The 26,881-nt window shown below is 32.6% G+C and overlaps 1 protein-coding gene across 27 annotated transcripts in view; it reads right to left on the bottom strand.

Annotated features, from left to right (window-relative positions):
- The window catches only part of adgrl2a (adhesion G protein-coupled receptor L2a), a 186,715-nt gene that overhangs the window by 93,963 nt on the left and 65,871 nt on the right, over positions 1-26,881 (bottom strand). For all 27 annotated transcript variants that reach the window (XM_039736021.1, XM_039736023.1, XM_039736022.1 and 24 more), the window contains exon 3: positions 7,988-8,201. In XM_039736021.1, coding sequence (XP_039591955.1) covers positions 7,988-8,201 — 214 coding nt within the window. The remainder of the gene's footprint in view (positions 1-7,987; positions 8,202-26,881) is intronic.

Genomic DNA, 26,881 nt, shown 5'->3' with positions numbered 1-26,881 from the left:
TCTTAAATGAATATGGTGATGAGCAGAATTGGAACTTAAAGGTGGCCACTTAAACAAAGTTCACCCACTTCAGTTTTTTTAGAAACTGGTTATAAACAGCACCCTAATGCTCTACCTCCTCATACTAGTAAATAAAGAAAACCAAATCTTAACATCAAACAGAGATGGGCAACCTACCCAACTAATAAAACAGACTGGCAGCATGTTTATTAAAGGCCAAAAGAAAACATTCAACACCAAACCAAATGGCCTATACACCACTATAAAATACTGTTTGTTAGAGTGTAGAATGACTATAAATACTGTATATTAAAAACAGAAATCAGAAAAAATAGTTCATTACTATATGAATTACAACACAATAACTGGCACTCACATATACTCATAAACGTTTAATTGTAGTGCTATATTTGTAGGGACCCAGGGCAATCAGCACAAAGCAAATATCCTTTTACTTAGTGCATTACTACCTTTCTATTTTTCAAAGAGATTTAATGGGCTATACTAAAGGTCAATCTTTTAACAGATGAATTTAAATAATACAGGGAAGACCTTAAAGAAAAAGATAACACTAAACAATTAAGTTATAGGCTGCTATAGTTAAGAGCTACACATTTTTATAAACTGCACTGCAAACTGCTTTCAGTTGAAAATCATACAGGAAATTTAGCATGATTGTTTATATACAGTTCTTAGGCCAAGAAACAACCCCGAGCAAACATCCCTGTATTGATAATTATTGTCATATGGAGCAATCAGCCAAGTGAGATAGATTTCAGAAAGGCTTTAACTGTTTCACATACAGAAGTCTGTGAAATGCATTCACTCCCTCTCCTCTCACCTCCCTTTCTTTGAGCTGAAGGCTATTTAATTTTCATTACTAAGTCATCAAGCAACCTGACATGAGTTGGGTTTTATATTCAGGGCATCCATCCATCCATTCTCCAAACTGCTATATCCTAACTATAGGGTCACGGGGGGTCTGCTGGAGCCAATCCCAGCCAACACAGGGCGCAAGGCAGGAAACAAACCCTGGGCATGGTACCAGCCCACCACAGTATATTCAGGGCAAAATATTTTATTACTATGACTAAATGATGCACAGACAATAAAAGCTTTGCCACAGCAATCAGTATATACAGGTAAATAATGAATATGTGAGAAACTGGGAATGGTGTATACAGTTCTACTTGAAACAAACATTAGGTAAAAAAAAAAAAAACCCTTGAATGAGTAATAAACATACTGCATTAGTGAAAACAATTTATATTTAATGTCCTCCATCCATTAAGTCTCCAAACCTGCTTATCCTGTGCAGGGTGGTGGGGATTTGATGTTAATTGTAGTTTATTTTGCATTAACCAATGAAACAACTATAGCTCAAATTCATTCTCCTAAAAACATATGGCATTCTTAATGCCAATACATTTACAAATTATAGTCTGAATTTGTTAGAATAAATATCCAGAGCTCTTTCATCACATTTCATTTAAACATTAACTTAAAAGGATTAAAAGTTACTCTACAATAAGTTCATTGTCAGGTGAAATTAAAAGCAAAAAATTGCACCAAAAACCTTACAGGAATATGTTATTGATTTTTTGTTTCATTTTAGGTCTGGAAGCAGCATGAGATATTCATGAAAATCCCACAGCAGCAGAAGAAAACCTTTAACCTGTTGCATTAGTTAATTATTTATTAGCATCAAAATGGTGTTTGTATGTAGCTGCTAAAGAAAAGCAAATCTCAGTACACTTTATTCGTAAACAGTTATTAAATTCAAGTCAATGCCTTGTCTCAGAGACTGAGTTAATCATGACCTATAAAATGTTAATACGAAGTGCTTTAAATATCTACTAACACCATATGTAAGTCTGGAACTACAGGCTGTGTGCTATGAAGCGGCAACAGCAGAAACCTTCAGAGAATGCTCCACACACTTCTGTCACTGATATAAATAGTGTAAAGCGCAATATATTATTCAGCAGAAAAAATGTAATGTTTCCATTTATCAATCATATGTAACGTTATATATAGTTTTTAATTAAAAATGGCCTCAGAAAAATCTCTCAAAATGTTAAAATAAAAAATACTGACTCATCACTAAAACATTTTCTACATCCTTTCCACATAGAAAAAATACTCATCTGGCAACTTTGTGTGTCTCTAAAAGCCTTTCTTTGCCCCTTCCTCATTTACAGATATCGATCCTGTTTGTTACTGGACCTTGTGCTTGGAAGCACAGGCAGTGTAAAGCAGAAAAGGCAGTACTGCATTATATTTCCAACAATCAATTCCTACTGTATTGAGTAACTGAATGTAACCTCATTAGTCAAACAAAATTGGTGGAAAATGTATGTCAGTGCTTCTGATTTTTGACCATTAAATTACTCCATTTCAAGTAACTCATTAATAAAAAAAATGGCATTAGATTGAATCCTACTTATAAAAAAGGATTAAAAAATAATTGAAGCAAATAAAAATAATAAAACGATGCTCTTTATGATAAACATAGTTTTTCACGTAAAGACGAGAGGTTTTTCCACTACATGCAAGGTAAGTTACTGAGCAGTATCAATTCTAGAAAATTACCTCTGCTTTTCAGTTACCATTCAAATATTAGTTTCTGATTCAATCTTTTGTTAACCTTAAAAATAAACTCTGCAATAAATGCCCTGTATATATTATCAGTCAACGTTAAAGAATAATTGCTTACAGCTGGAAAAATGTAACTGAGTGGCAGGGGTCTTAAGGCCACTGATTTAAACCAGGAGTTAACTCTATAAGTAAGCTTTAAATTCTATAGACAGTTTTCATCACTGTAAAGAAAATGAATGTCTGACATGTTCTGATATATTGGCATTAATAATCTAATAAGAGTATCAAAGTTATGCATTTAGCTTTGCTTCAAGCTTTAACAGGTTATAAACTAACAGATATGTATTGTCAAATGTTGTCCTAATTAGTCAAAAGTGGCTCTGTTACATTTTTCAAACTTATGTAACCATTAATTCATCAAACAGTGCTTTCCATTAAAGAATATCTTTTAGAATTAGGACTGAACACAATTAACTAACTTTACACAAGGAGCTAACCAAGGACTTGCCTGAAGTCCAATTACTTTATCCAGTAATATTTAATTGCCCCACATAGGAAACCATATCACTGTCTATTGGCTCCTGAACTAAAATATAAAACAAAGCTATCTCTACTTGAACTCTTGAGCAATTAGACCTCTCGGCTACTTGACCAACTGTGAATTCCGATACCCAATGCAGTTAATTACCGTTTTTGATGTTAATAGTCTCAGTCAGTTTTGAGATTTTATTTTCGTTGATTAATATTTAAATTTTAAGTGAATTAAAAAGAAAAAACTGCATTTTAATTTTAAATACAGACTTCTGCTTCTTTGGCTAAAAGGTCAGGTTTCAAGACATATAGGGGATATTTTCATATTACTAGAACTGAGAAGGCTGTAAAAATAATCTAACAATTCAGCAACAATCTTTTATTAGCAGGCAGCTTGTCAAAGAAATTAAAATAAACCATTTATTTTATATACAGTATACTCAATCATGTAAACTCGATGCTACTCTTATGAATATCAGTAAACTTGAGACAACTTGCAAGTAACATTTTCATGTTTTTGGTACCCACAGAGTATATTTACTAACTTAACAAAGCACTCTTGTTGCTTTCGAAAGTACCAGGCCAATAGGAACAGAATGTTTCTTAATATAGACCACAATTAAATGGTGTTTCATGTTTGGAAATGTTTTGCATAAACTTAATTCTGCTTTATGGACAATGCCTGATGAGTCATTACTTTTCATTAATTCATTCATTACAAAGAAACCTTAAAATGTTTAAATATAAAAGCATTCATATATGCCCTTTGCCATTCCACTTTTGTCTCCGTTTAATCCACTTCAGCTTGCAGGGGGCAGCACTAGGCACAAGGGGGAAACTAACCTTGGGTGGGATACTGATCCAACATACAACGCACACACACACACCCCAGAGCCAAACTAAAGTGATCATCTAATCGACTATGCAAGTCTTTTGAGTTGAGGGAAGAAAATTGGAGTATGCATGGAAAACTGTATATGGATACAGGAATAATATGCAAACTCCATTCAAACAGTTGACTAGGATAGAAATGCAATGTGACTTCCTATTGCTGTAAGGCTGTGCTACTAAACAGTCCATATAAACTATATCACCCAATATGCATACAAATCAATATAAAAGCAAAAATATGCATTCACTTGTTTTTAAAGGTTTTTGATCGATTTTTACAAAAGCTTAAATATGCTTTTTACATAAAATCAGCCACATGTCAAACAAAGCACGCACTACTTACTTTCACTCATAGTCAGGGTGAGAAGCTACTGTCTAAGAAACTTTCACAGGCTCTATTATCTGATGTGTGAATAATGCTCTAAGATCTTAGGTTATGACAACTGGAGTACAGTATTCCAAGTGTGCTGACATAAGAAAACCTTTGTCAACCTTTCTCTACATTAGATGTCAACATATTGTGTTTTATGTCTTTTCCAAACATCTGTAAACCTTTACTTAAAGAACTGTAATACTGAACTTCTTTGGTATATATGGTAAAATGAGAAAATTTGAAAATTTGACTTTACTACTGTAAAGTTAATTTGAGCACACAAGGTGAATCGGAACACTATGATATGAGGAGGATACATGCTTATAGTTGTGCATAAAGTAAGCAGCCATAATAGTCAGGGAAGAAATGACTAAGATACTTTGTAGGAGCTATTCAGCTTTCATTATTTTATATGTAAGCATTTTCTAATAAAAAGGAATAAAATCTAAGAAACCAATTAAGAAATATTAAAATGAAAAAAACAAAGTTAGAACCCCATCATTTGCAAATCTAGTTATCAAAAAGCAAAAATAAAGACTTAATATAGAACAAAGATTAACATACCTATATGTATGACTAGTTGTAAAAACCATCAGGTTTTTATCCCCACATTCACTATGCAACACTACGGCTGCAGTGATAGTTATTTTCATTTCAAATGCCTGACTCTAGATGGTAGTTGAAGAAAGTTTGAAGTTACCATGGAGTATGTCAGGTATTAGCAGAACCCTAGTTAATATACGGTTTCTTGCAGCTTGGAACTTAGAGCACCAATGTTACTATATGATGTAAAAACAACCACAATGACTAACAGGTTGAAGGCCTAACTCACATTTCAGTCTATAGGCTCTGCAAGCTCAGAATTACAGGTTTAAAGATCAGTGGATTGGATGAGGTTGATTGACATATTCTAAGAATTCCTAATCTTAAACCCATTATTGAGTATGATTGTAAAAAAAACTAAGTAGGATGAAAAAATTCTAATTTAGACACTCTATAACAGAAAACTGATACAGCTGCAATCATACAAAAATTAAACCTAAGCCAAGTGAAAAGTATTTCAATCATAACATTAAGTGTGGTTTACCACATTGTAAGAATTATTGACTTATCCAAAAAATTTGTAATTATGATTATTTAGCTTACTTTAAGAAATCTTGTCAAGTAAACTTTGCTTACCCCTTTGGCTGATTTTTTTTTGCCAAAATACAAGCAAAACATCTCCCATTTAAACTTTGTTTTGTCTGATTTTTGCACATGCATTTGTTGTAGTGTATGCAAAGATCACTTATCCTTGATGGCAGGACAAACAAACAAGAAGGAAACCAAAATTCAGTTAAGCATTTCTTTCTTTCTTTCTTTCTTTCTTTCTTTCTTTCTTTCTTTCTTTCTTTCTTTCGCCTCTCGTTCTCTCTCTCTCTCTCTCGTTCCCTCTAGATTTCAGTCTCTCTTTTCCCTACAAATTCAATATTTTAACTAAGTTCTGATTACACTTTGGGTGCCCCCATCACAAGCTATCTTCTCTAGGCGCCCTTATGCAAACTTTGATCCTCACCCTACATGAAAAAGCCATTTTAGTCAGTCAAGCCTAGTGACTAATTTGGCTTTTGAGAGAGGGTTTTTTTTTTTTTATTTAATCTGCAGTTAGCTTGTTCCACTTGACCCTGTTACTTGTACAGCTGCTCTCCTCCAAACTATGCTTTCAACAGAGTCATTTTCTTTGGGGTGACTTTAAACCACACCCTGGAAGCCACATCCAGATACAGGGGCAGCCTTCGATTTATTTCAGACACACTAGACTAGACTCCTTTTAGTGGCTTCAGCACCCATTAGAAGTCAATTGTCTTTAAAGAGTCAGGCTTTCAAGGCAGCTGTATGGCTATCTATGGTCCCATATATTTCCTTCAGCAATCACATGTCCTCCAATAGCAAGAAGGTATTTCTACCTCCTTGACCTTAGTTTTGTTTTATTAATGATTATTATTACATTTGTGTAATTAAAATTAAAATATAGTATACTGGGGTATTAAGTGAAAGGCACAATTCATATTAATAATGATTATAATTATTGCAGTTATTGTATTACATGCAATACTGTTACATTAAAGTGTGATTTAATTCTGATTTTTAGTTTTATTAGTCACTGAAATTCTTCACTATGAAAATAGCACATTAATATAAATACTTTATTTAGTATTGTGTAATAAATATTACATTTGCTTTCATTAATATAAAGTTTCCTTATATACTGTTAAAAATCAAATTGATACGATGGGAAATATTTACTGCAAATCCACCTTACAAGGTCAAAAAAGGGTGGATTAGTATACTGAATCTTAAGTGCTGCAATACAAAGTCAGCTTTCTGACTTTATCAAATAAGAGTTGACAATAACCCTTTGAATACATCTAATTTTGCTGCTGTGCAGTTTTTATTTCATTATTTCTTATTTCCCCAGACAGATGACTGGAGTTGCTGACAGGCTCATATCATCCAATTTCTGTGTTTTGCCAGAAAGCATACACGTCTCAATTGAGAGACAAGGTTTCAGAATATACATTTTAAGCAGCACTTTCACAATGCAATAATAGAACATAATTTCTCAAAACATGAACATGGTTTTACAAATTCTAATGAACTTTGAATTTTACCTTCACCTACATGGGAGCTAAACTAGTTGTATAATATTACTCTAATTCACCCAGAACAAAGACGAACCAAACCAAGCCTATATGTCTATAATGCATTAAAATACAACATAGGCATTGTAGTTTTAATTTAGTGTAACATCTAGCAAAGTTTACTTTGTGGAATGACAGTCCTGTTCATTTGTCATAATAAAGGATGGACAATTCTAATTTTCTAGTGGCAGGATGACTCCTTCCCTAGAAAAACTGAACAACTGCTAGTGAGGTTTTTACCAGGAATGTAGTGCTTAAACTACTACAACTACGTTGTCATTTTGGAGTTACACATTTAAGCAAAATCATATGGCTTTAGTAAAAGGAAAATATTAATGCAAAGACATTTTATCTGATGACTATCAAAGATATTGGTAAATGATTTACTAATAAATGTTACAAAACAGTCATTTTAGTTTTACTTTAAAACACTAAAATACTATATTAAAAAAAGCCAAAACTAGCAAAAAAAATAAATGTTCAAAATAACAAAGAATAAAACCGAACACCAGATTGTAAACATAACTGCATGGTGTTATTAACCAAAAATAAAATGATATACCAGCAACATTTAAAAAGTTTTTTTTACTCTTTAATTATGATTATATAACCTTTTAACATGTTTAATTATGTAATGAATCTTCATACATATTATAAATCTTAGATTTTGACATAAAATATATTATACATCTATATGCTGGAATGTATATCTGTAAGAGTGTTCAATTGAATGACCCCTTGTGCAGCTTTATTACATTTCTTAATTAAAAAGCTCAACTTTCTATTCTATATTGTTTCAGGGGAAAATGATTATATAGTACATCAAAGGATGAATATTCTAAACACATGCAACACTTTACTATGGTTTTAGTCATAACAGATTGATTTTGTAACAAAAAATGTGTGATTTTACCTTTGTGACATAATTTTATAGGCATCTGGGAGGTAGCAGTTGATATTTTCCATCTGAAAAGGATCAGCATCGCAGATCTTATCATCAGTTCTGCCATAGTTAGCACTCTCTATCATGATGACATCACTTCCCGGACAACGAAGATCAATGGGATAACCCTCACAAGACAGCTCTCTCCTGACCAGACCAAATGGCAAAGCAGCACGACTAAACCCTAAGGAAAATGTAAAAGATTTTCATTAATGGAAAGAACAAACAAAAAGTAATTAAAGGTAAAAAGAACACATTTTTGGTTAAACCTTGTTAGAAACTTTAAAAGGAATGTCCCACCTGGGAAGAGAACTTTGAATTACTTTTGACAATGTTGATGCCCTTACATTATGAAGCTGCAATAAAAAATTACTTTGGATGCTATTTAGTAAATTTCCAAATAAATTTGTTACATCCACTGAATAATATTAAAACTCAGTATTATAAAATGGTTTATCTAGAAATGTACAAAGTATTAATAATAAACAATAAATGCATAAGTTTGTATATATTAGGATTTACACTGGCTATGGATTCACTTCTTCAAACAGCATTCAAATCAATGTTTATTCTCAATACACTTAGTATATTACAACACGGGATGAGTTAAATCATAGTCTTATGCTGGAAACTGACAATACAAGCCACTGAATGAAATCTAACATTCCAATTTGCCCTCTTTGAAACTATGGCCTCTTTTCATCTGTCTCTATAAGCATAAGTAGACTTCTACCAATGTTTTTCTTTATTATTAAATAACAACTTCATTCACACTTTAATTAGACAGACGCTGTAACATTTACCGTCAAGACATTTAAAGATAAGTTGCAATATTCTCTGTAACATAAATTAATCTTGTTTTAAAAATTCAGACAAAGGAATTCCAAGCTTAAACTTTACCACTATTTAGGAAGCATCTCTAAATCAGATTGCCACAAACCTATTTTTACTATATTTTAAAATAAGAAAAATATATAATGATTAAGTTAATGCACATTTTTTTGGGCCTGAAGTTTTTCTCCCAAAGATTAGTGTATTATGGCCCTGTATCTGTGCACAAGCTACTGCAGGGGTAGGGCCTGGCCGCCAATGGACTCTAGACGGAGACTGAGCATGTGTGAAAATGGATGGTTGAAAACTAAAATTAAAGTAGTAAAGCGTTCAAACTGGGATAATTCACATTCAATACAGCAAGGGTTATGAGAATATTTTTTTATTAAGCAGAATCTAATGGACTTCAAAATATAAATCATAAAGAAGTATCCAACAGTATGGCAAAGCTGCAATAACTATTGCTCATTTAAAGCACAGTTCTACACCTCAATGAATTTGAAAAACAATAAAAATGCTGATTGATTTGTTAATTCAATAGTTATTATTGAAAAATGTTATAACATAGTATTTCATAAAGAAATGTGAGAACAACAGAATTGCATTAAATTATTTTTATGTTTACATGCAACGGGATTATCACTTGTTACTCCTATCTTATCTTTCTAAGAAACTTGTCCATCTTAACTAGTAGCACATAAGAGATAAAATGTTTATCTATGCCACTATATGGTATAGCATACAGAGCAAGAAACATTCCAAGCTTTTTCTTGTAGATGGGCTCTGGCTACACCATGACTTAAAATAATGTTAAACTGGCACAAAACTGAAGAATAGCTGGTTATGACCACAACTGGGTAAAATTTTACATGAAAAGGAAAACATTTTAGAAGTACTGGAAGCTGTACATAATTTAAGATTTTTTTTAAAAGCTGAAAACATCTAACTATATAAAAACAAACAAAAAGGAAGCAAAAAAGAACAAAGCAGTAGTTGCTGCACAATAGGGTTATCTTCGGGTTTATTTGTAATCTTTTCTATCAGTTAAAAGGGAAAAAAAAAACAAGAATCTCAACAACATGAAGTGTAATTTAATCCATTTTACAGCATTGACAATCGAACATAAAACTGGCAGGAGGCTGAGCGGGTGAAAAATCAATACTGTGGCTTTGTGCTCTGCAAATGTGAACACTGCCAAATAGCTGTGCTTAGGGTAAAATGAAGCATTTTGCTCCATTTTCTCTTCTCTGAACAAATGACTTAAAAAGACTTTATTTTTCCGACAGTATAAAAAGTAAAACAATATTGTCCTTCTGCAAGAGACAAGCTGTTTTTTAACAAGAAAGTTGACTGCAAGATATCCATTGACTTTCATTTATCATTTTTTCATTGTTCACAACAGGTTTTTTTTTATATTGTTTCACCCCCACCCCACTTTTAACACAATTTTAGATATGCATGGTTTAAATAACAGAAACATTCCTTTGCCTGATAGACATGCCATGGTGTTTACGTTGTTTAAGATTACCACAGCATTTCTTACACTGTCAATAATTGCTGTTGTTAGTGGCAACTTTTTGTCTTGGCTAGAACGAAGGTCTGATCCTGTTTACAGTGCTCTGCTTCCATAATGAATCTCTGTTCACAGTCTAGTGCCTTGGAAAAAAATGTCATTACTCCTTTCATTCTGTACTGTTGTGTTTTTTTTTTTTTGGTAAGACTGGCACTTGAAAAACACTGACTGTTTTTCTTTTAAGCTGTTCCTACTAATTACTATAAGCCTTTGGCTGTCATGAATGACAATATTTACACCTTTTATAGTTTAAAGTGCATTCTGCTCCAGCTGATTACCTGAAACCTTTGTGTGACAAGGCCATAATATTAAGAGCAATCTGCCTATTAACTTCATGCTAAGTCTTTTAGTAACCTCCATAGTACCCACTCAAGAGCATAGCTTACTGTTACTGTCTTCTTTATCTAGTATTGCATTATAAAATTTCAGCAAATCTATTCTTTTTATACTGACAGTATGACTTCAGTTTCAAAGTGAATAAAAATGTACATAAATATACATTTAAAATAAAATGGTACATAAAAAATACATTTAAAATAAAATATATAATACATTAAAAGAATATCAAAGATACCCTACAGCTAGCATGACAATAATAAATAAAAACTATTATTCAGTCACCTAAGTATACTAGAAGTCAAAAGTTTATGACTGCTTAATCTATTATAGGTATATAGTCTTTTATTCCTGAGGTCTTGACATTTATCAGGTATCATCATCATGGAAAATGATTAGACATACTGTACATTCTAGCTACAATCATGTAAACGGTATCACAGACCTTCGCTTCTCTCTCTCTCATATTATATATAGAAACTTGTATACTTATATAAAATCACTCAACAACACAAACACAATTTCCTATTTAGTTAAAGAGCTGGTAGGTAGCCACTAAGAAAGGACATAGAGGAAGACCGCACCACACATAATAGACAAAGTAAATACCCCAAATGCCTTGATAAGTTTGATTGAAATTGTGTGATGTTAAAAAAAAAAGAAGGAAAAGAAAATACGCTGACATTTTCTTTTTATTTGTCAATATTTATTAACATTATGTTAACAAGATCTAGCAGATGCAATTGACATCAGCATTAATCAGGTGTATGGAAGACAGAAGAAAAGGCAGTGTCCTAAATAGGAAAAAACGTATATAATCACATTTGACGTTTTCAGTCAGGTAAGAAATGTGCGGATTGTGGTGACTCTGGGCATTGGCATTGCTTCATTAGTAGCAAAAAGGCAGAGAGAGAGAGAGTGTTGGGACACGATCTGTGATATAAGTAGAGGCCGAAGTGATGTCAATGAATTCAACACAAGATGGATAGAAAGCATAAATCTAAACTTAACAGGTCCCCCACATGCTACTCCATTGTAATATACATTTCCATTTCTGGACTTTGAAAGGGGATCAACACCCTGCCCTCTGAAATTGTTTACATTTACATGCATGTCTGCTTACTTTGAACAGGGATACCCCATCCCCTCCTTTCCATTGCTCTCGAAAATTCTTTACATATTGTGAACGACTGCACTATGCTTTCATTCTCTTGTGCTAGATCAGTCACAGAGGAAACACTTTTTTTAAATAGCTAAAAAGAATACCCGTATAGGATCAACTGCACTCAATAGCACCTAAGTCATATATGGCTTTAAAGTCAGCTCACTTACCAAGTATTTTGTTCTCTGTCTTGTGAAGATGATAGCCTAGCACTCTGATCCTGCCTCTCTTTAACTGAACACTTCCGAGGAAGATGCCTTTAAGTTCTTTTAATTTGAAGAACTGTCAGTGTGTTTGAATAAAGCCATAGTACTGTTTTTTTAAAGTGCCCGAATAAAAGTCTCTTTGCCCAGGTGTCTCTTGGCAGCCTTTTTGCTGATCAGAAGACCTAACATGACAATATACATTTGGATTTGTGGATTTTAAAGTGCGGACCCCTGAAAATTTAAGAAGCCTAGAAATATTGAACCAGCAGTTATTTTTTTCCACTTCAGGCACTACAGAAAACTACCCCAAAAGTACAAACGTTCAGTTCATTCCAATGACAACCTAATTGTGCAGTCTGTAAGTTTAATTGCTAATAAGTTAAAGTAAAATTAAATTTAGTGTTAGCACTTTATTGTCTGCCTATGGATATGTAAAAAAAACAAAAAAAAATACAGGCTTGAACATAACGATTGATGGCAAACATAAAACAAAATACTTCAGTGAATGACATAAACAAGTGAAATTCATGAATATCTAATAATTTTAAAAATTATACACTCAAATTTCACATATTTCCTAATGAGTACCCATTTCAAGTCAAAAGAATATACTTTCCCGTGCAATCGTGTTTTGACCATCTACAAATATCAAGTCACTAGGTAAAGCAGAAATCGATCTAATGCAGGAATGTTTTACTCCTTTGTAATTGCATATAGCATGTCTAAGAGAAAGCAGCACCAGTTATCTAATAATATTATTACTCATTTGTCTGGTGTATTTCTCTAAGGCAACTAACAACATCTGAGATAAAATTATTTGCATTTATTTTGTGTTTGCAAATGGAACATAGGTAGGTGAAGTGACATGCTCACGGTCACACAGTGTAGCAGAATTTGAATCCAAAACTTCACAGTTTGAATTTAAGTCCAAAGCCCTATCCACAAGTTCACAGTGATAATAATATTATCCTTTGGGAAAAAGAAAAAAAATAGAAAGAGTGCCTACATAAAATAACTTAGATATATACAGAGTGGTCCAGATCTAATTATGTAGATCCAGATCGTCTGGGTGACTTGGATTTATGCTGGGATGATTCCAGTTCAGTGCGAAGACAATTCTTCATTTCGTCATTTCGCACACTTCTCGATGGTTCAGGATTTTTCGGGTGATTTTCTGTGTAATAAACTCAATAAGTTATAGCGTAATGAAAATTGCATAATTAGATCTGGATCACCCTATAGTTCTGATACCTCCGATTAGGGCCCATTGTTTAATGAAATCTCCCGGGTAAAGCTGGGTAACACTGCTAGTTAAACATAAAAAGAAAATGCTATTTACTTAAAAGGAGAAAAGAAAATTACCTATGGATCTTCAATTTTTGATAAATAGATTATGTAGCAATTAAGGCTCATATTTTGCAAGCCATTTTGTTCTTCTACTGGAATGGATAATATGGTTATTATAATTGTACTTGTAGGAACAGAGAAAAATATGGAATACTAATGATGTATTTATGAACTTGAGTGGTAATTTTAAATTCTCTGCTAAATAATTGTACAGGAACAAGATAGACGTGAACTAAAGAATAATGAAGGACGAACATGGATGGCATTGGTTCAGATTTCATAAAGAGCACTGGTAATGTAATTAGTATATATTACAGTATACAGAAGACGGCAATGGAAAATTTAAAGAAAATTAAACAATGTCAATATGCTACCATACAATAAAATAATATAAACTATATGCATAAAAAATGGACAGGTTATATGTGCATAGGAAATAGACAGACGTTAAAGATTTAGCTATGCGGATATATTAGACTTTTAGAACAATGTGGGACAACACTTTCATATGATAAGAGATAACTTCATAGTAATAAGCAAGTTACATTTTTGTTATCACTTGTGTGGTGTTGAAAATTCTCCTTCTGCATAACACTTTTGTAAATAAAACACAAATAAGATCAAGATTAAAGAAAATATAGACAACACTTGAAACACAATATTGCTGTCTTGCTGTTGGATGTGAAAGCAGATTCTAATTATTGAATGCTAAACTTTGTTGTATTTTACTCTGATTTTTTTTTTCAACATTAAGGTTTTGGAGAAGCTGAAAATTTCTAGGCTTCAGGGTCACAAGATTGATCTATTTAGTAAAAAAACCTTTTTACTAGGTTTTCTTCAAATAGCCAAGAACATTCCAATAACACGATATTCTCACCATAAGGCTTCACTTCAGAGATGGCACTTTCACGAATGTGCGAGTTGCTACATTTCAACCAAGCATATTTAACATGATTATGGCCAAAAGGAACAACTGGGTTCATCATACAATTAAACTGTCTCCTAATTGATCACTTAATATAAATTTTTCGAAGTCATTCATAGGTCATTCATAGATATTGGTCTCTGTTCAGTCCCTTATTTTTGTAATTTTTCTCAGCATTAAAATCTAAGTTTGTGAAAACAAAACACACAAAGTCTCAAAATTGACAAGAGACACAAAATGTGTAATACAGCATCACTTTTATTTGTGATTCCCTGCAAATCTGTAAAATTGTGAATGATTTATTAGGGAATCTTCCATGCAAATCATCATACTTCCACATTTCATAGGAACATGAAATTAATGTCTTTGAAATATTGTAGTAATAAATGATGTGTTTCATGTTTCCATGAATATTTTTTATAAGCAATCTTTGGTAAAGTGAGAAAAATTATCTTCCACGTGTTGCTATATATGCTAAAGCTGCATAGTTAAACACTTCATTTTCCTTTTCGTTGTAAATAACAGTGTGGTTATGCTGCTCCAGGTCAGTGTGTTTGCATTCTCAGTAAAGTGTAATCACATCCGTGTTTGAAAATACTTTGCTTTAGTATAATAAGTTGATTTTTCAAGAATAAGCAGCTCTACTTTTCATTTTATAGTCTTTTGGGAGTGACTTCACAGACAATAATGAAAGAAGAAAGCGGATTCCAAGAGGTTTATACTAACAAATGGGATAGAGAAAGAGTGAGAGAGGAGATGGATTGGTGGGGACAACAATGAAGGCAATGAAGGAGGGAAGAAGGTAGGGATGAAGGAGACTAAGAAGGAACTATATGGGTTGAAGGTGTTCTTTGCTTTTAGTTTAGGATAGTCTCTTGTGGCAACACTGCAAGGAGTATTGAAAGTAGCTTTTGACTTAACCAACTGTACTCTTTGAGTAGTGTTCTTCATTCTTACTTATGTGTGTCATGGTATTTCTGTAAATATTTTTGGTATGACTATATTGAAAAAAGCCTTGCATATACTAAGGCTTACAGTATATTTTTAATGTATTTTTCCACTGACAACTAAACATTTTTTTCTTGAAACATATGTTGTAGTAAAAAAATGTAAACTTCTAATATGAAACTTTTAGTTAAATCTTTGTTTTAATTTAATTATATGTAATTAACATGAATTTCAACAATGTGCTTAAGATTCCCTTAGATAATGCAAGTTACAGAGGCTTATACTACATTAGACCCTTCAACTCTATTTAACTTGTAAGCAATACATACACTGTCGAGCCTTTCCAGGAGAATGTCAAGCTTGTCATGATAGTAAAGATGGTAAAGAATGTTTCTCAGTCAAAATAATTTGATTTAGACAGCATGTAAAATATGCTTTCACACAGACATACTGTTTATAGTTATTAAGGTAGAGGCTTGATAAGTCTACCATGATCCATAACGGGCAAGTTGCTACTGGGCCATAAAGCATCATTAACATTCACAAAATATTAATCAATTTTTGGTTTCAGTTCAACTTTATAGTTAAACTATAACTCGAAAAACATAAACCTTAATTTGTTTGGCTGTTACTTTTAGTAGTTCAAGAGATCTACAATTTATTCAAAGATGTGTAATTTACTACATTGTTTCATTCTTAATAATACACGACTGGTATATTGTATTTATTTATACTATGACAAGAGGCAATGTGTAAATCTAGAGCTTAGAGCAGTGGTTCTCAAACTCAGCTACAGGTTTTGTTCCAGTCACTTTTACAATAAGTAATTTTACCCCTAATTAATAAAATTCAATTAGTTGGTCTTTTTCCCTTGCTGTTATTCTGCATTTAGACAAGAAAAGCAGCATGACTTTTAAATTTTAAAACATTTAGGAATATTTGTACTGTTATTATAACTAACTCTCTTTGTTGTTTCCCTATTAATTTGCATTTTTTAAAGTAGCTGGATCACCGAATTCTATCCAAATTGTGACAATTGATAACATGCAAAGCAAACATCTAGACAAATGACAGTGAATGCTGAAAGGTTGCAACTATGTCAGTGTCATACCCACTGATGTTCGAACTAGTAAGTAATCAATTAAATAACCAGAATACCTGAAAAAGCATAATGGAAATTGATAATGATGATGAAAAACTAATGGTAAGGTAATGGACATAAATGATTTGTACACTGTAATAAAAAAAACCAAGCTTAGTTTTATAATTTATACAATGGCCCTAAAATAACAAAATTGGGAACTAACAGCTTACTTAATTGGCTAGGAGTCAAATTAAATACATAAAAAAAAATTGGTTAGAACAAACACCAGCAGCCACATGGGGTCCCCAGGACTGAATTTGAAAACCTCTAGCTTTGAGCATCCATCAATGACCTTGCCAACAAATGTACTTGTAATCAAATCATTTACTTTACTTTTTAGATTAAATGTGTTGTTAATATTTTTCCTGTATTCAGGCCGGTTTCCTCAAGTCAAGTTGGGGAGCATGCACTGCTACGGTGGATGTACAGGCCGATTTCCTCCTTGGAGCCAAATTTCCTCTAGCACTTCAACGACAAGCTCTCAGGTTGATTGCTAAAATGGTTTTGTTTTAAAGTTATGCTTAACTTGTATTGTACTATTATTGTCAAAAAACATTGAATTGCTACTGTTCTTTAATTTTATGCCAAAAATCCATATCACAAAATTCAGTGGTGTTAATGTTACCATAGAGCAAATTAACTGTTACATGATTGCTTTTCCTATAGCACACCACAGCAATGTGCTCATAACAACTAAATACATCGACTTTTATTCACTGGAAAAAATGGTACTTTTATTCATTATCACTTTTTACTGAGTATATGAAAGTATAAATAATTTAAATATTGCATACTAATGCATAAGTAGTATCTTATTTACATACAAAATATTCTTAAATGCTGAAATATGTTTATTAAAATTACAGAAGCAAACGTAAATAATTTAATCCTAAAATAACAATACCTTTTATTAAAACAATAATAAATATCTTAAAATGCACGGCCCCGTGAAAAATTTATCTGTAAGTTTCCAGTCTTAATAATGACTTTCATTTTGCCACTCTCCTAAGAAGCTCAAAGTTTCTTCCATTAAAGCTGTGGAAGACTGTAAGTAAATTATACATGTAAAAAACATGATGAAAATAATAGATATAAAGCTAATTAAGGACAACAAAAACACGGCATACAAAAATTTTTATAAAGTAATAATTAATACAAAATTTCTGCCTGGATGAACATCATGAAATGCAATTCTTTAAAAAATAAAATAAATAAGTAAATTATTAAATAAATAAATGAAAAGCACAGCCGCTCAAGCGCATTTGACAGCTGATCTCATTTGAATGTCTTCTGAGAGAAAGAAATATTTCCACTGCTCCATCATCTGTCATTTACAAACTTAGTAATAAGTTAAAACAGTATAAGATATCAATCAATCATTTAATTAAGCATATTGTTTGATGTTCAACATGAATCAACTTTTTATCAAGACAAACTGTTTATTTTTTATTTTTTCTGGCCCCACTGCCTTTGAGACAGAGATGTCAGAATATGAGGTGATATGAAAGAAGAAAACTGTTGAGTTATTTCTGAGACACTGTGGTATTATGATTGTTGCTCATTATATTTAATATAGTATATTAGGTTGATACATTCATATAGGACTTTACCTAAAGACACTTAATTTTTTAGTTGTTTTACAATCCATTCTCATTTAAGCACTGTTTGAAATTAAGAGTGACCTCTACAAAAAGTCAAAAACTTTTAATTTTCCCATTAAAACATTTACAATTATAGTTAAAAGCATGTGAACTGATAATATTCATTAAATAAAAAACAGTACAAGCTGTGAAAGATTAAGCACATGCAACTGCAAAGCATTGAGGACTCCACTTATAGTAGTTGTTAATTTCACTTATAAATATTTTTTCATTATTATTCTTTCAAGACACTTGCCCTTAGACTGGATTATGTTGTCTCAATGTATCTTCAGTAGATGCCAACAAGATGGATATACACTGCTACACTGATTATGTGCCTCAGATGCTGGGTGTCATTATGTTTGTGTATTTCTTCTGTATAAAACTCTTTGGAATACATAGCACTGTGGATCCTATTTCCTTGAAATGAAGACAAATATTTACAAAAAAAAAGTATTCTAATCATATAAACGATGTAAAATGTACCATAAAAGGAAAGATGAAACATTTTGAAATATTTTATTGCTAAACTAGGATGTCTATTAACTCAGTGGATTTACACTATATAAGTATAAGTTGACTTTTATAGTTTAACACTTAAAGACCACAACAACATGCATATATGAAGCAAACATTAATAAACTAAAACACAAATGAATTTCAGGTGGCACAGGGACACAATGATTAGCACTGACTCTTGGCATTTAGCTTCAAATGCCAAATCAGACATTATGCCCAGACATTACACAGAGGCAAAAGAAAAAAAAATATGGAGAGGTTAAAGATTTTGAAAGCGCAAACTGAGATTGGTTTCAGGTACAAAGAGCACTGAAACAAAACCCCTTACCCCAACTGGATTTTAAAACTGTTGCTAAAATGTTTATTAAGCACATTCCTGCAATTACTTCAGATAAGAGAAGTATCTGATGCACGGAAAGATAAAAACGTGACTCCAGCCTATAAGTTTGGAGTCAAAATAGACCCCTTCCTAAATAACAAAACTATAATCAGAAATAAAGGAGTTCTTTTAAGAAAATTATATTGTAATTAGCAGTCAGCATGCTTTTATAACAGGAGAATCCCCCAAAATCAGTCTGCTAGATTATTAAACCAAGTAATTGCAAAACTGACTACACCAAATTATATAAGACAGACAAGATATACTTAAAACCTAGTTGTCACGGACATCAGATGTACTCTTGAAACTTGATTTCAACTTGGTTAATTGATAACAAAGAAAGATCACAGGTAACAGGAGAATGCTCTACATGGGGTGAGGTCATTAATCTAGGCCTTCAGGAATCTCTGCTCAGACCAAAGCTCTTCCTAATTTTACCTATGACTCTGGTTCTTATATAGCAAGTAGGTTTTAGTGGTTGATGTTTATATGACATTCTTGTCGTCCAGTCAATATGCAGTGGTAATATAAAATACACATAAAATATTAGATCATATTCTAAAAGCTATTGAATATAAATCAAGAAAAGTTATGCTCTGTAATGGATTAGTGAGACCACAGCCAGGCGTCTCGATAATGAACAGAAAAAGATTTACTCATGCTAATTTCGCTAGTTTCTCATCTAGATTTTCTTCCATTTACAGTGAGAAGCAAGAACCTCACACCAACGAAACAAAACCAAAACCAAAAAAACTTTCCTAAAACATTATTGAAACCAGTTTAAAATGGACTTGATATGAAGCAATGCTAATTAAATTGTGAAATATCAACATGGGAAATATTGTAATAAACTAAGCATTAATTAAATTTAATGCAAAATCAAAGACCAATCTCTAAATGCAAATGTGAACAGCACCAAAAAAGAAAAAAACAATTAAAACAGAGAACTGATGAAATTGTTGACACTTGAAACTTAATGTTGGGGGAGAAGAGACATGTCACAAAGGCATCTCTATTAGGCAAAGAAGTCCAAGGACCGGTACTTTCCTAATGAGTGATGAAAGTATCAAGCCATTTCAAAAAGATGGCAACAGTGAGTAAAAATGTACTGTGTCTGATAGTAGCAGACCAATTAGTTGGTATTAAGAAAAGGGCTATTGCAATGCCATCACCCATTTTAGTAAGAATACAGAAGAATACTCTGTAACTACAGCAAAGGTCTGATGTACCTTGTGTAGTTATTTCCTATCCATTCCCATGCAACATTCCTTATAATGAATTTTCTGTCACAAATGATTTACACATTCTAGGAAGGATATTCTTTTCTACAAATATAGTTCTGAGGCTTGTCTTTCTGGAATTTAATCCGTGTGCTGTTAAGAAGACCAATCATATTTGGAAGCCCACAAATTGCATGAAAACCTTCTTTGACTTTCTGCTTACAATACTGAATTTTACCATCCTCATTTGAATCATTAATGTAAAACTGAAAGAATTTACTGTATGAAAATTAAATCAGCCATAAGAGATTTTTTTGGTCATATTTAATAAAAAATCTTTAATTTGCTTTGTTAAACAAATTGTGTTTAAAACTAAACCCCTTCCTTTATCCAAAGCAACACACTCAAGAACACAGATGGCAAGAATTCAGCATGGTCTTGAAGATGAGCACAACAAGGTAAGACAGAGAAAGAAAAGTGGGAGCTGGCGTGATTAACTCTAAATACCACTTCTAGTGACTTACTCTTTTACAGTAATGATAAGACCTGAATTGACTTTTTTTTGAATTGAATAACTAAACATATATGTAACAGAAAATTGTTTTTCTTCATATAATTGCACATTTTAGGATTAGCACAATACATGTGCTTGCTTAACTAAATAAGAGAAACAGAATGCATGATTTACTTCCACACAATATACATCATAAAGGTGCTAAATGTTTTCTTAACAGTGAAGTAACCACTAATGTACAGAACGCTCTATAAAATCTTAGGATTTTTCACATGTGTGTTTGTTTTTGTGAAATTTTTATTTATATTTTATGTAAACACTGCTTAATTCTCATGTATCATGTAAAGCTGTATTCCTTATGTTTTGTGGATGGAACCATTATGGTACTATAATAAATAATAATTATTATTATTATTGAATTATTTTTAACTGAATATCCCTTTGTACATTCTACACATAAGTCACATAAAACTGAGTCTTACAAAAATATAATTCTAATTTCTAACAACAATTTGCTTTCAAGTTTACTTTAGTGCACAGACACTTTTTTATGATTCAATGACTGTTTTGTGCATGTATGATGATCTGATTCTTTTCAGTTCAAACAAATTAGTTACATGTGAACTAGATAATCATTACAAAAACAAGTCACATGATTCTCATTCACCTGTGACTGTGTAATGTAACCTCTTATTTTAATTATGCATCTTAAATGTGTTTGTCATGCTTTGTGTACTGAAACAGGACAATGCCAAACATACATGGCAGGACACTGTTGTATTGTTAAGTGTTTCTTGAACTTTTAAAACCTGAGCCCCATTTTCAGCCTGTGTTAATTTTGAAGCCTGGCTTTAGAGTTTGGGGTCAACCTATCTGTGGTAAAGCCTACTTTGGACTCGGACTTATTGAAGTCCTGTTCTGGCTTATGTGATTTTGAGGCTTTATCATCCTACATAAACTGTGAACTTATAGTATTTGTGCACTAAAGTGCACAAAACACAGCAACATAAAATATACTGTTTCAATTTATAACGTTTTAAATACAGCTGTTGCTTTCTTAATCTTGTTATTTATTACAGACATTAGTGAAAAGGCAAGGTTTCTTTAGAAGCAAAGGTTTCTTTATTTGTTGACTGATGCTTCATTGAAAATACAGTATTTTTTCCCTTAGGCATGATAAAAGCTAGTTTAAGCAAATATTTGTAACATTAGACAAACATTTAAGGTAGTACAGATTAGGTAAAATAAGAAAGTTACTGTGTAATAAATTGTTGATATCTACAACATGTAACAATTAAAATAATGATTTTAATCATTAAAAAAATAGTGTGCCTTTAGACTGCTTTCGGTTCACAAATGTCTAGAAATAAAATGATCTGACTCTGCCTCTGCCTCTAACACACTACGGATTTAGCTCATATTTCACAAAGCCTCTGTTCATTCTACAACAATTGTCATGGGTTTCCAGATTGATTGAGCCTGGGGCTGAACTACTTTCTCACCCCTATGTAGGATGATTTCCTTGGGCTGAGGTTGAGTGACATTGGCAAATCAATTTTGGGAAGGCTGTAACTGCACTGGGTGTTTCTCAAATCTCCATGGGAGTGTTTTGGCTTCTGCCTTTACTGCTGTCATTCCATCAAGTTTTATCCAAGAAGACTTCATTCCAGACAGAAAAAGAATACAGTAGACACTCAGAAACTAGAACAATACATTCTAACATTTAAAAGACTAACTAGAACCACTTAAATGTATATATTTTTAGAGAAAAGATTATAACAGACACCGTTTCTGTATTTGTGAACCTATTCTTTTAAATAAAAATATAGATGGAGATTCATCTTCATAATCATGTTCAAATATGCAGACACCATTTTCATTTTTAGAAGAAAACATTTTTGGATTTTAGGAGGAGGATTTCTCTAATAATTGTAGCCCTAAATACTGCACTAATTAAATTAATTAAATTCCAGCTTGTCTTTAATATAATAATTTAGGTATGAGTCTGTTTTGTTTAAAACAACATTCTAAAGAACAACAAAAAAGACAAGAAATCCAATGACTAGTGGAACCAGAAAAGTTGCACTGCCAACAGTTGTATCCCATGGGTTATTTCAGGCTCTAAGTTAGGAAACAGTCCTCGTTACATCTTCCGTCTTTCACTAAAGCTCTGCTCTTAATCCCTGAATAATATCCTTAATTAAAGTAATAATTAGACTGATTAGGTCTTTTAAATTGATTTCAGAGACCCTCTTGTCTAAAATTACAAATGTGATTGGGAATAGTAATATCACAGTCTGCATAGCATGCAATTGACAAAAACTATGAGTACAACACAATGAGTGATGGCACTTATTGTGAAACTCAGGCAGCTCTGAAAGAAAGACCCTGGAGGTAACTGCACTCAAGTTACTCAATAATGTTAGTTATGCACTGTAGTTTCAATAATATTTTATTTACATAATTATATTTGGGTCATCCTTTCTTCTAATAGAGTGCATTACCTGCATATTACCTACTCTTCTGCAAAAATTCTGTGTTGAGCTTATTTGCAGTAAAGCCATTCTCCTCAATCCATGAAGTTTAGCGCTGCTTCCAGACAAATGATTTCTGACACAGAAAAGTAATTTCACAAGTAGCTGAATATCACTGATATTTTTAAATGACAAATATTTTTTTTACATTTTATATGAGGATATTATCATGAGATAAAGAACAAATGTGCACTGAAAGCAAAAACATCCTGTGGATTACCAACACCAAACTTCCATGTTAGGATTACCTTAATGTGCTTAACCTACATTTTCAAAACATCCTTCCCTTAAATTGCTAGAATGCATTTTAAATAGTTTCTAGAAGCAGTAAGAGGTCAAATAATTAAAGAAAAAAGAGAAAATCATTACAAAGCTATCTAATAATAATCACAGACAAAAAACATATAAGTATATTATGGCACATATTAACGTGTCAAGCTCTGCAGGTTTCTCTTTTTCTCTCTAATTAAATGATAGAATGAGGATCTGAAGCAGTAAATAATAAATTATAAGGAATCCTCAATCTGATCACCATGGAAACCAGTACGCCAATGCCATAATTGCTGTGATCCCTATCCTGCCCTTGTTGACACTGAGCCTTATCATGTATTCTGGTCAGCGACTGAGAAAGTAGCTTTTCTATTCCTCTCAGACAGTCATGTAGCAGGCATTGAGCTCAAATGAACAGAGCCATGCTACCACACAATATGCTGTATTCAGGGACCTCCTTTTTCTGTCTACGGACTGTAATTAACTGGTAAGCCTTAGTAAATAATACAGAGTATATTTCTATCAGTGCTGAAGGTTAGTAGTACAGAACTACTTTATGATGGCATCTTTAAGATCTAAGTAGAAGTGCTAACTATCATGGTTTTGTGCTGATGAAAATTCATTAGTCTAAAGATAGTCTAAGATGTGGATGTTGTTACTGAACAGACAAGCACAAAATTGCACAACTTCTAAAGGTTTATTACTAAATGATTTCCTACCACTTTCTATTTCTCCCCTCTGAAAAATATAATAGGCCTGGGATTGTATTTTGACACCTTCTCTATTCTGACATATCCTGATGCCTTCATCAGGCAATCCTTCATGCCCCTTGGAGGGATAAATAATATCTTGGGCCTTAAAATTATCTGACATACAACATCTTAATTGTGCAATCTATCAGACAATTCGTAGAAAATAAAAAAGTGTTATTTCAAAATCGCAAAACTGTGATTTCAGGAAAAAATACATAGTGCAGTTTTTGAAAAAAGACCAAACTGAGCACAACAAGCATTTAAAATATGGCTCCACATATGCTGCAGACAAAGCCATAAACCATATGAGACCCTATTTATTCCTCAACTCCCAAGATGCTATTTACACCAGCTTTTAACCTTTTATGTGACATTGAGCGGTTTTACGAGCATAAAGTAGTTGAAAAAATGACCTGCTAATTTGAAAAGGACATATTACAGCATCTCTCCCTGGTGCTATAATATTTTAATTTCTTCTTCAAGGCAAACCAATTGGAAAGTGACCATCTGCCAACATGCAGTTACCATTCAAGCAGGCTAATGAATAAAATGCCCTCCTCAGTCAGTAAAGTAGACCACCACTACAAGATGCAACACTAAGATACAGACTTGTATGTGCCTAGTAATGAATGCTGCACTATCTACAGAAACACAGTTACACATTAAGTAAACATGAAGATGCTAGTAACCTTCCATTTACAGTTGTAATTTAATTACTGACAAAAACTACTTATAGAAATAAAATTTAAAACTGCTTAGTGAGGTAGCAATGTAGATATTATTTCTATAATCATTCTATTCAATTTTTTCACCCATAAAACAATCAGTTCAAAGTTAAAAATGTAAAAAAAAAAAAAAAGAGTTCATACATTTGTAGAGCACCTATATGAAATGATCTGATAATAATTGATGTTCACTACTTGGAGTCAGGAAAATTACCTTTTTGCATATTTCATTATTGTTTCAGATGCAAAAGAAAAGTTAATTCACTAGTACAATACATTAATTCAATGGTCTGTTTGTAACAAAAATTGAACAGTTTTTGTTACAAGTATGCACATGATGATATCCTTCTGGAGAACATTGTGGCGCAGTGGTTACTGGTGCTGCCCCACAGCTCTAGGACTCAGAGTTTTATTCTCAGCCCTATCATCATCTGTGTGGAGATTATGCATTCTTTAAATGGATTTTCTGTAAGTATATGTCATCTGCCTACACCTTAAAGATATATATGCTAGGTTAATATGTATACAGTACGTGATGGTGTGTGAGCATAAACAATATTTAAATGTTGTTGGTAAATAGTCAGAAGGAAGTAATGTGTCTATAGTCTGTTTTCAAGCAACAGAAAGATGGAAAGGGTTAGACCATGACAGCTGTTATCTCAACCCATTGTCATAGGACCCAGGCTCACTTCCTTGCCTCAGTATGCTCCGTGTTGAATTTACACATTATCTCCTTGTTCTTGAGGGTTTCCTCCCAAGACTACAGATGCATTCTCACTACAAAAAATAAAGCTTCTTCTTTGGCTAGTAAGTTACAGTTTATCTATTCATCCAGTTTGTAACCTGCAGGGATCTGGCGTCTATTCTTCCAGATGGGAAACACTGGGTGACTTTATGCACGAGCAAATACGAACATTCACCCAAGCAAGATCAGAGTTAATAATTCTAACATGCATGTTTTTGGGAAATGGCGGAGAACATAGACAGATACAAAAAGAATGTACAGGCTCTACAGAGGCAGTGACCAAACTTGGACTCACACCCACTGTCCAGATCCAGGCCTAGAGAGATATCCAGATCCATCTCTCTCTTACCAGGCTAAGGGATGACAGATGTGTAGGCAAAGGTGACCTTCGGTCCTTTAAGGTTCACCCTGCATTTTCACATCTCTGGGTCATGGCACCTGGTGTTGAGATTATTAGAGTCCTTGTTACTTGCTGCAGGCCATTGTCTCACAGATCTGTATTTAACATCTCTAACCCTGAATGAATTTTAATGAAACCTCTAAGGTGGCAGTCCCAGTACCTGAACAAATGAGACCAGAAAGATATAAGAATCCAGACCAAATTACAATAAAAAGCACTTGGCATATTTATTAAAGCAAAAAATAAAACACAAAGTTAAAAAGACTAAATGTAAAATATAAGTACTAGGAAAATGATATGCTTACAGCAGTTTAGCAGTGATGACACAGATTCAGTCCTTCCTCTTTATCTTCAAAATGATTCATTTTACAAATATTTCATTTTTATACACAAAAGTGCACAAAAAATTCACAAAATTGTTGAGATCCTCTCTTTGTTACTTCACATTTGTTCCACCCTGGAGTTTTCATTCCCAGATGAGGTAACATAAACAATTTCTTCTTGATGATAGCTATCAACCCATCAAACATATGATTAAAATATTCATGTCTTTGCATTATTAATATTTAATTACTTCTGATTACATGTATCTCAAGCTTTATAATCTTGGTTATAAAATGTGCTTGATAACTGTCACGTGATAACTTATAACCAAGATTTAAAATCTACTAATATTTCAAAGCATAATATCTGA

This window comes from Polypterus senegalus, chromosome 14, assembly GCF_016835505.1.
Source record: "Polypterus senegalus isolate Bchr_013 chromosome 14, ASM1683550v1, whole genome shotgun sequence".
Taxonomy (NCBI): Eukaryota; Metazoa; Chordata; class Cladistia; order Polypteriformes; family Polypteridae; genus Polypterus; species Polypterus senegalus.
This window is presented reverse-complemented; position numbering and strand designations above follow the sequence as displayed.